This window comes from Pundamilia nyererei, unplaced genomic scaffold (assembly GCF_000239375.1).
Source record: "Pundamilia nyererei isolate P.nyererei 1_Seehausen unplaced genomic scaffold, PunNye1.0 scaffold00504, whole genome shotgun sequence".
Taxonomy (NCBI): domain Eukaryota; kingdom Metazoa; phylum Chordata; class Actinopteri; order Cichliformes; family Cichlidae; genus Pundamilia; species Pundamilia nyererei.
In genome coordinates, this window is record NW_005187905.1 from 156,092 (window position 1) to 167,029 (window position 10,938).

The 10,938-nt window shown below is 45.4% G+C and overlaps 1 protein-coding gene across 1 annotated transcript in view; it reads left to right on the forward strand.

Annotated features, from left to right (window-relative positions):
• The window catches only part of otud4 (OTU deubiquitinase 4), a 21,824-nt gene extending 11,281 nt beyond the window's left edge, over positions 1 to 10,543 (forward strand). The window contains exons 11-21 of the mRNA XM_005754078.1: positions 97 to 197; positions 282 to 382; positions 460 to 625; positions 858 to 990; positions 2,157 to 2,228; positions 4,091 to 4,769; positions 5,494 to 6,144; positions 6,715 to 6,755; positions 7,160 to 7,826; positions 7,932 to 8,008; positions 8,542 to 10,543. Of these exons, the coding sequence (XP_005754135.1) occupies positions 97 to 197; positions 282 to 382; positions 460 to 625; positions 858 to 990; positions 2,157 to 2,228; positions 4,091 to 4,769; positions 5,494 to 6,144; positions 6,715 to 6,755; positions 7,160 to 7,826; positions 7,932 to 8,008; positions 8,542 to 8,967 (3,114 nt within the window). The 3' untranslated portion in view covers positions 8,968 to 10,543. The remainder of the gene's footprint in view (positions 1 to 96; positions 198 to 281; positions 383 to 459; positions 626 to 857; positions 991 to 2,156; positions 2,229 to 4,090; positions 4,770 to 5,493; positions 6,145 to 6,714; positions 6,756 to 7,159; positions 7,827 to 7,931; positions 8,009 to 8,541) is intronic.
• The last annotated feature ends 395 nt before the right edge of the window (positions 10,544 to 10,938 follow it).

The window sequence follows — 10,938 nt, forward strand, 5'->3', positions numbered from 1 at the left end:
TGTGTGTGTGTGTGTGTGTGTGTGTGTGTGTGTGTGTGTGTGTGTGTGTGATCCTCCTCGAGTGCATGTTTCACGCTGTTTGTGCGTCACCTGCAGGTTCGTCTCGAGGGAACCAATCGGCTCTACAGCGCCATCATCAAGGAGGTGCCGGCCAATAACCAGCCAGTGACCGTTTACATAGAAGATCTGGGCAGGAAGTAGGTCGCACTAACAGCACGCACACACGCTCAGTGTCGTGGAGGTTGCACAGATGTGACAAATCTTGTTATGTGTGTTTTAAGGCAGGTGGTGCCTTTGTGGAGTGTCCGCCCTCCCAGTGATGACAGCGGGTGGAGCAAGGTGGGCAACCGTGACAAGAGGCTCAGCAACGGGCACGGAGGAGGTGAACACGTGCGCACACACGTATGTTACAGGTTTATTGCATGAGTGCAGTCTGTGGAAACTCTCTTTCTCCTTCAGAGTGGGAGGAGCGGGGGAGAGGCCGAGGAAGGGGGAAGTCCGTCGGGCCATCGTCGTCCTCTGGTTCTCAGGCAGCGGCGCCGGGCTCAGGGGGCCGCACGCTGAAGCAGCACTCCTGGCCCCCGCAGGCCAATGTAGAGGAGCAGGGCGGGGCCAAAACCAGCAGGTGTGTCATCTCTGTTTGTATACATCAGTGCTGGATCACACAGTGACACGATCACTGAACCCCTCCTTCATAATCTTCCTCTATAAAGCATAAATATCATTTTCAATTTAGCATTTACTGCTTTTGAGCTCGATTATTAGTTTATTTATTTTGTAGTTCTTTTCATTTTACGCTGCTGTTGTTGCTCTTTGGATTAAATAAAGTTCTTCTGCGTTTCTGTGTCTTTCTACAGGAAGTCCGTGGGTGCGGCGGAGGTGGCGTTCGGCCTGACAGAGGAGCAGCGATTGGCCAAAGAGGAGGAGGAGAGGAACGTGGCGTTGGTGGAGATCCAGCTCAGAGACGAGCACAGCTTCCCCGCACTCGGCGTGAGTTCACATGAGGCTGATTTCATGATAGGTGCAGATAAACCTGAACGTCCTGCTGAGGCTGGGTCGGCCGGTTTGATCGCTTAACCCTTTTAGAAAGGCAGCGAGCTGATGTTTAAACATCTGGGGCCAGATTCACTGACGATTCCCAGACAGCGCAGAGAGGTGTTCAGTTTTACGGCTGAACGCAGACGTTTTAATATCGAGAACAAAAAGATGAGACATGAGACTTTTTTCTTTCTTTGTTTTAATTACATTAAATAGTAGAGTTAGCAGAAAAAAACTGTGTCGCAAATGTGATTTAAATATTCTCCTCCACACTTTTATTTCATTTTTCTCCTGTTTTTTTTCCCGTTTTTCTTTTCTTCGCTGCTTCTGCTCCTCCTGTCAGCTCTGGCTTTGCTGTGTTACACATGTGAACAATATTAAAAACACCAACAAGAGGAGCCTACAGAGAAAAGCAGACCCAGACATGCACATGAAACGGGGTCAGTGCCTCTCACGTGATCGTGTCACTGTGCTCTCTTTGTAAATACCAGCAGTGTCTTGTTTTTGTTTGCGCTGATGCAGCGTGTTACTAAACATGGCCGCTGGTGGTTACTGAAAACTTCAACAGGAAATTAAAGCAGAACAAATCAAAGTCTCCTACAGAAGCAAGGCCAACAGAAGAGGTGGGAACTCATCTGTAAGCTGGAGAAACAGAAGCCGACATGGATTCTGACCTGTCGAGGAGCCTGCAGGCGCCGTGTCGTAGTTTACTGAGAGTTTTATGTTTATTTTCTACCTCGCTCACCTCTGACTGCCAGACAGGAGTGTTACTCACATTTACAGACACTATTTTCACTGTTTCACTGCTTCGTTTCCTCTCCTTCATTTTCCTCAGTGTTGTGTTTCTATGTCGAAGTATTGATGTGGACTCGGGGAATAGTGCATTGATGGGATGCAGAGAAAACACACAGCAAGTGGCCCATATGGTAAAAATGTTTAATGAGCTCCAGGCTCGCTGTTAGGACATGTAAAAGTCTGAAAATGTTCCTCAGAGGCTGATACACGACGCTCCGGGAAGGATGAGAGTTTGGATTTAATTCATCATGCTCACGCTGTTTCTTGTTCAGCAGATGTTTTTTAATTTTTAATGTTTCTAATGTTTGTTTTTCTCCCCTCAGTCTCAGCCGGGGACGCAGGGAGAGGGAGGGAAGAGGAAAGGAGAGAAGAAGCGATCTCAGAGGAACAAGACGGTGAGTTCAGACCACAAACGGACACAAACAGGGAGACATGTTATGATGCAGAAACGCTCTCAGGGCCATTTCCTCTGGTCCGAATCAGCTGATGAGTTTGTAAACTTGCAGCTTTTCCCTCGCAGTTTAGTTTGTTTGCACACAGCGAAGTCCAAGCGGACCAGAATGCATCACTACAAACTACGTGAGAGCATTTCAGTCTGCTCATTGGCCGGATGCGTCTGGTGTGGAAGCAACTAAAGTAAATACAGGAAGAAGATGCTGTGTGAGAATTGATTCATTTCCCAGCTAGTTGGTATCCCGCACAGACCGCTGCACATCTGTAGGACCTTCCAGCAGAGAATACAAAAGAACACAAGCTTACGGGGCGTGCTGTAGCTCAAGCTTATAGTAGTTGGTTTGGATCGCGTTCACACCATAAACGAACCGCTGTGTTCGTTGTGAACTGTACTTTGGAGGTGGTGTTCTCTGTACAGTGTTCACATCTGCACAGCCTCGTCAAAAGGGGAAAACTAACCAGAGTTTGATTTAAACAGACTAAACACCCTAACATTAATCACCAGCACAAAAAGGCACCGCATGGTATGTGACATTGTTCACATTCAGCTGTGAATGATTTCGCCTGCTCAGTTAGTGCGTATATGACTGTTAATGGGAGCAGCCGGTGAACATTCCTGTCTTCATTTAAGAGGTTTAATGCAACGATCTGCATTTAAAGTTAAAAGCATCCTGGTGCCGAGGCTCAGTGATACACTGATGCTAACTTTATTTGTAAAGCACCTTTCACACAGACGACTGACAGAAGAAAAAGGGATGAAACAAAATAATCAGCAGTGGCACGAAACTCAAATTAAAAACACAAAACATCAAAGAAATGAAATTAAAATGGAAAGGCCTGCAAGTAGAATTAGAGTACATGAAATTAAATTGAGAACAATTAGAAAATGAGATGAAATGCTAATAAAGAAAATCAAATTAAAAAGCCTATCAGGAAGCTTTGTAGGAAAATTAGATTGCTGAATAAAAACTAAAATACTTAGAAATTAACAACAATAAAACAGAAGATGAATACAAAACATAAGTTAAAATAAATGAAAATAACTAATCGCACGCTGTCAGCTCGTGAGGCGTTTGCCGTCCTCTGAAAACTACGTACACCACAGCATTCAGGAGCTTCTTTGAGACTGTCCTTCCCTCACATCACTGTGGAGCAGTTTTGACCTGATTTTCTTTACAACGTTGCTTCCAGTCATTGAGGTTTACAGATGGTAATTTATGCAAAGCTCTTTGTTTTCACCACAGCCCTCCATGGACTTCATGGTTGCTTCGTTTTTTTAGCCATTTGGTTGTAATTTGGCTTGGATCATCGTCCTGTTGCATGACAGTGTTTGTGTGTCAGACAGCTGACGGGGTCCTACATTTACACAGAACACTTTTGTATAAAGATGGCTTCATGTATGACTCAATGACTGGTCCCCAAATCATCATCGCTCCACCACCGCGCTGACTTTGTTCAGATGGAACATAAGCTGTGCTGCCATGCTCTTTAAGAGAGACGGCAATCGTTCCAACGAGAAACGATGTGAGAGCGAGACCACGAGGTGATTTTTAAATCAGTAAAAAACCTCTGAAAATGAGAAAAAGCCAATGAGTGCACGAGTTCTAGTTTGCTTCATACCTGGGACTTCAGTAAGGAAGCTCTACGAAGAATGTGGTCACTCCATATATGATCTATCAAATCTGAAGCTGAGCAGCTGTTTTTTTTCTGTGCATTTGGTCGTTGAAATGTTACCTGAGACCTTCAGGGACCGCCTGGAATTTAAAACCTGGAGTCTGATCGCTGCTGCTCTGTCCTTTTACAGAAGAGCCCCGTTGAAGATGTCAGAGCTCCGTCTCCTTCTGCCGGGGACAAACCCACACCCTCCACCCCACCTCTTACAGCAACCTCTACAACCACTACACCTGACACCATGACCAGCCCCGCCCTTCCTGCTGCTAAACCTTCTGACTCCACCCCCTCGGGGCTGAATTTTGTCAAGGCCTTGATGCCAAATGCGAGCCCCTCTGTCAGCCTGCCACTCACTTCTGTAGCTCCGGCTGCTAAAACAAACACACCTTCCTACGCCTCAGCCACTGCTGCGCCGGGCTCTCCTCCTCCTCCTGCTGCTCCTCCTGCTGCTAAACCTTCTCCAAAAGGCGAAGCACCGCTGCCTCCCTCTGTCCCATCATCTGCCTTCTCCTACAGCACCCCCGTTCTCCCCGCAGCTTCACCCACCTCCTCCTCATCCTCTAAACTCCCCCCTGCATCTGTTCATCTTCCTAAGCCAACCACCTCTCCTCCTCCTTCCTCCTCAGTTCCTCCTCCCACTTTCATCACTCCCATTGCTTCCCCACCCACAGCTGCACCAGGCTTCCCCGCTGCCCGCTCCTCTCCACCTATCACTTCTCTCCTCCGCTCTCAGACTCCACCCTCCTCCTCCTCCTTAATTCATCCTTCAGCTGAAGTCCGGGAGGCTCCACCTGCTCCACCTCCAACCACAAGTAAGAAATCTGTTCACAGTTTCAGGCTCGTGTCACAGTTTAGACTGCAGGCTGTCCACTGAAGTAAATACACAGATATCCCCAGACTGACACCGAGTAGCAGACTTTCAGTTTAAACCAGTAAAAACTATTTTTAAGTTTATTTTGGGGGTTAAAATCCTTTTGAATCAGATGCGCCTTTCAAAATAAGAGCTTTGTTTATTACCATTCCAGCATTTTTGGGGTTGCTCAGGTGTTTCAGGCTCTGGGTGTTTAGTAGTAAACAATTTAAATGATGGCTATAGCCAGTGTGGCTAGGCTTTTTGGGCTAGTACCCAGCTAACAGTGAAAGTGGCCACACCCCTTATAATTCTTAACTGTAAGCCTTTATAAAACTCCAGCAGGTGACGTATGAAAGAAGAAAATACAGGTAGAGTTGTTCTGAAGGGTGAAATGATCCAAAGGATTTTTGTACTGTGCTGTAACAGGTTTATTTCTGTTGTTGGGAACTTGAAGATTGTTTTTCAGTTTTCAGCGAGATTTTAATAAACATAAAGTGAAAATCAGTAACGTGATTAACAGACAACAAATATATTTGAAGTTTAATTGAAAGATATTTGTTCTCACCCCTTAGTTTGTGCTTAATTTTGACTGTTTTGTATTTTTTTAGGCAGATAATTGGTAAATGTATCAGCAGCTGGCACGTCATTTACTTTGGTCTTCATGTCTTCTCTCTTTCTTTCAGATTCTTTACCAAATACTGGAGGCCCTCTGATGGCATCTCAGGCTTTCCAAAGTGAAATTCCTCCACCTGAGGTCCAGACCCAGGTCTCTGTGCCCTCAGCTGAGGAACAAGCAGAGTCTTCTTTACCCCAAATCCAGACTGAAAGTCAGGCTTCTCTACCACAAATCATGGGCCCACCCATGATGCTGAGCGAGCCCCAGGATCAGCCGCAGTCTGGCACAGAGGCGCCTGTCCTGCCTCAGACTGACCTCCAGCCCCACATTCAGACCTCTTATCCCACTCCTGTGGCTTCCTACCCCCAGGCCTCCCTTCCCCACCCCCCCGCCCAGGCTCCTCACCCTTCCCAGGTCCCACATCCCTCCCTTTCTCTCTCTGCCTCCACCATTGTTCCCCAGACCCAAACCGAAGCCCCACCACAACAGCACCAGTCTGCACCCGAATCTCAAGCTCCACCTGCCTCCGAGAAGCTATCCCCACCTCAACCCCCTCATACTGCTCCTCCTCAGCCCCTCCCCGGACCCGTCCCCTTGCAGCAGATGTCCCAGCTCTACCAGGACCTCCTTTATCCCGGATTCCCCCAGGGAGAGAGAGGCGAGATAGCTGCGACTCCAAACCTTTCTTCCAACAAGTCCGGGGACGACCTGCCCACAGGTGAGCCACACCAAAGAGTCCTAAGATGATAAATAACCACGTCAACTGTCGCCATAGAAAACTGAACAATCAGATCATGCATCAGAGCCATGCCTGTGTCGTGCTCTGAGACTCACAGCTCTATATTCAAAGACGGTGCTGACTGTCAAAGTAAAACGAAATAATGAAAAAAATTAGGCATGACAGAAGTGTTTCAGCAGATTTGAAAACATGAGAAAATATCCACATGCTTTAATTTAATCAGCACTGGATGTCCTACACGGACTCCCTCAGCGGGAAACACCTGTCCTTCCACAAAAAACTGCTTTTGAACCATTTAGGCAAAGAAAATACTCACAGATGTGCACAAAGGCCACCATACAGGCAGGGTCAGACATAAAGAACATGCTGGTGCTTCCCTGTGAGACGAAGCAGCTGAAATAGACTAGAGATGAGTTTTGTATGTTAATGGTCAGTGTTTTCATGGAGCAAAAGTAGAGGCTGCGATGTGTCAGCGCAGTGAGCAACACCATGAAAGAGAGATCTGATCAGGATTTTGTATCCTTGTGTGTTTTTTGTTTTTCTCCTCAGACGTCAACATCTTGAGGTTTTTCTTTAACTTGGGCGTTAAGGTAAGACGTAAGCCTGGACCAACAGACACACAAACGCACACCCACAAGACACAGACCAGGTTTGGAGAAGAGGATGGAGGGTTGTGTTAAAGTAAAAGCCCATCATCTCACATTTCCTGTTAACAAGTTGATTCATCGTGTGCTGTATTTTGGGAACATTTGGAATAAAAACAAAAAAATACAACCACGTAAACAATGACTTCTGATGCGGCATGCCCAGTTGCCTAGCAACAGGTATTGTTTACACAGATTGTAATGTGGTAAATTATGTAAAAATAATGCCAAGCACTACAAGATGTACTTTAATTTTATTAAAATAAAAACAAAAGTTATTTTTGATGCACTTTTAAGTAAAATAACGAGGGGCTGATGCTGAGTCCTGCCTCTGCTCTCTTCCTCTACAGGCCTACTCCATGCCCATATACCCACCATACCTGTACCTCGTCCCCCTGCAGCAGGCCCATGCCATGCAGCCCAAGCCATCTTCCCGTTCCCCGTCCCCACAGTGCCTTCCCTCTAACACCCCCAGCAACACCCCCACCAACCCGCAGGAGGGCTATCCGCCTCACCAGTACCCTCCCACTGTAGCACCGGTGCCCTCTCAATATGACAACCAGGCTGCGCTCGATGAGCCCCCCGGTCCGGCTGAACCCTCCTTCAACCAGGCCAGGTACCCCATCACCCAGCCACAACCCCCCAGGATGCCATGGCAACAGATGCCTGCACGAAACCCAAGCTACTCAGTTGGGTATCTTTCCCCACCTCCACCGTACTCGGGTCCCCTGCCTTCATCTCAGGGTTACCACCCAAATCAGGGCGCGGGGGTCCCGGTGTACCCCACAGCCATGGGTCCGTACAGCCCCTCCTCTCTGGCATACCAAACTGCATCCACCCACCAGGAGCTCCAGGTGAGCCAGGGGGCGATGCAGCAGCACCAGCTTCAGGCAATCAACGGGGACACAATGCCTGGCCACGGGAACATCCACATCTCCAGTCCTCTGGAGAGCGCCGCTGCGTCTAACATTCCCACTACCAACAGTAACCGATCAGTGATGGTCCCATCCAATTATAGTAAGCAGGAATTCTGGGAGATGAAGTCCTTACATTTCAAGGTGTTATGGCTTTCTTTTAACTGTCAGGTGGAAACATTTTTAATTCATTTTGTTTTCATGATAGGCTTCAAGAGAGATCCGGGGGAGAGTTTGCCACGAGCAGTGCTCCTGGTGGATCCGCCACTTAACGACATGCCCATAGTACGTATATTTCTGTGCAACTTGATAACCTAATCAAATTAACTTCGGGTTTTGATTTTGAAACTAATATCTAATAAGTAGTTAGAAGTGGCTTTTATCTTTAAAAGATCACTGAAAGGCATCCTTCAATTTCCTGTAAGCAGGTGTTGGCTTTCATTATGGAAATCTGACAGTTTCCATAATGTGAAAAGTGTCACATTTCTGAACTCCCTGGTAGCTTTTCATAACAAAGTGATTTGTTTTAAAAATTATTACAACGTCAAATAATCTTGATGAGATCTTAAGAAATTGAGATCTCATCACCCCCCCCACACTAAAACCCATCCTTTAACATCCTGTTAACTAACTGGCTCTTAGTGTGTAAATCTGAGTGTTTAAAGAAACCAGTTAAATTTCTCTACCCTGTGGCTCTTATTTAGAAAGTCTGACATTCCAGAGCGTCCTGGTAGCTTTTTATTACTAGGTGTTTTATTTTGAAAGTCATGCTGCATCATATCCTCTTGTAACAGGACCTCCTTCTGTCTCGCTCTCAGGTTGCTCTGCTTTCTGATCCGCACTTTAAGGACATCTCCATGGGAGCTATGAAAGGCAGCAGCAGCAGCCCCGGCTCTCCGTCGCAATACCGTCCCCGGAAACCAGTCCATGCCACCAACGTGTATGAACAGAGCCAGAGGGGCAGCTACATGAAGCCTGTCACCATGACGGACAATCATTCTGTGGGCTGCAGCACGGAGGATGACTGGGAGGAGGTGGAGGGGTTTAAAACGATGGTGCCAAACTACAGAGGGCAGAGGAGGCCCTACAGAGGAAGAGGAGGGAGAGGAGGCAGAGGAAGGGGTGGCTACGATCCAACCAGGGACGTGTACAGGAGTAGACAGGAAAGAGATATGGGGGTAGGGTTTAACTATATTCAGCCTAACCCTGCCCACATGGGATGGGCTCGCGAGAAACGGTATTAGCTCTGAGCCAATGAGAGAAGAGGACACAGGTGGTGATTTTTTTTTCTTTCTTTTGCTTTTTTCTGGAGATCTGATTGGTGTAGACCGGCAGCCATGGAAATGCAGTGTGGACCCGAGTCGGAAAATCTAAAACTCCATTTGTGTTTTGCTGCCTCTAAATCAACAAGCTTATTGCTTTGTATCAAAACATAAACACTATCCTCCTCTTTTCTTTTAAGTGCATTAGCATAGCATGTTAGCACTATTTCTTATCACTCAGACGAATGGATTCAATGAATGTCGAGCTCAAAGTTTGTTTACGAGGATTGTGAATGATTTAAAAAAGTTACCCACTGTGTTGACATGATGAATGTATGGGTTTCTTTACTGGTTGTGTTTGAGATTTTGGGAAATATGTTTATTAGCTTTCTTGCCTGAGGGGAAACGCTTTCATGTCTGTGGCAGTTTAGCTTAGCTTAGCATAAAGCAACGGAAAATCAGCGAAGACTTTTTTTTTAATGTAGCAAAATGCTACTCAATCTAATGACACTGGCATAGAACAATACTCATTTCATAAAGATATATAGTAAAAAAGGCATAAATTACCATTGCTATATAAATACATTTTAGTAACTCTCTTAAAACCATACTCTCCCCTCTATTTCTATTATCACAGTTTAATGCTAGCAGCGGGAAATCAGTTATGACTGTAAAGTATAATTTTCTATGATCTATAAAAAAAAAAAAACTTACTCTTTCACTTGTACATATAGTTATTTAGCACAGCTTAGCAAAGCTTGTTAGCTAGCTTAGCAAAAAAAACCTTGAGGTATAAAGTAGCATTTTCCTATTTCCTATATAAATCAATCTTTTAGTAACTCTCTTAAAACCATATGTTTTGTTTTTTTTTTAAAAACCTTTCCACTCCTATTTTTACATCATGCTAGTTAGTTGAGCACAAAGCAGTGGGAAAAGCCATGACTGTCGGGAGAAAGTTAGCATTTTTGTATATAGATAACATCTAATAAGTTAAACCAAATTTTTTCCCACTTTAGTTTTTACACACAGCTAGCTAGCTTAGCACAGGTGAGCCCGCCAATCCCCAGATTCAGTTTTTGCATACAGTAACAAGCTTTAAATGGGCGTGCTCGGCTAGCTGTTTGTGCCCATGTCTCTATGCTAAGGTAAGCACAGACACAAAGCGCTCTGTCTGCTCCTCTCTCTAAAATTATTTACAGAAGTCTTCCTCTGATGAGTCAAAGATAAATTTGTCGTGTTTGTTTTTTATGTTGTTAATACTGGGAGCTCAGTGGATCAGTGCGGGGGGAGCAAAAAGCCAAGGGGAGCGGGCTGGAAAGGAGTGTAAGAACTGCTGCTGCTGTTAGCGCCCATCAGGCTGTTGGTCACTGTGAGTTGTGCTTGGACATTTTTCTTTCAGGTCCATCTGCTGGTTTCTGGTCGTCTAACCTCAGATCCAGTGCCTTATGTTTGCTGAGTTTACTTCTCTGTGCTCGGAGAAACACTGCTGTATAGAACAAAAACGTGCTGTTTGGATTTGATTTTCTATGTGGTTAAATAAATAAACCTTTGGCTCAGATGCTGCCTCTGGAGCTGTTGGTTGATTTTTGGGTGAATAAAATTTCAGAATCTTTTAGCACATTATTAGCATATCGTAGTAACTATTGCAATGCACAACAAACTTCAGTGAAGTGCTGTGAAGAACTGATTCAGGTCATCAAACTGTATTATTAGACAAAGATAACATGAGTACAATGTGCAGTTTTTAAATGATGCAATGAAATCTCTGATTAACTACCTTGTTTTGAAAAGCTTAGCTCAATGTCACTTTTGGGCAGGCTCAACTTGAGAACAAGGGAACGTAGGAGTTTCATACTAAAAATCTCAGTGACCATAACCTCAATGCCAAGTTTTCTGAAATTCTTGTGACAGTGATAAGTCAAGGAGGAAGTCACCGCAAACGTTACCATTTCC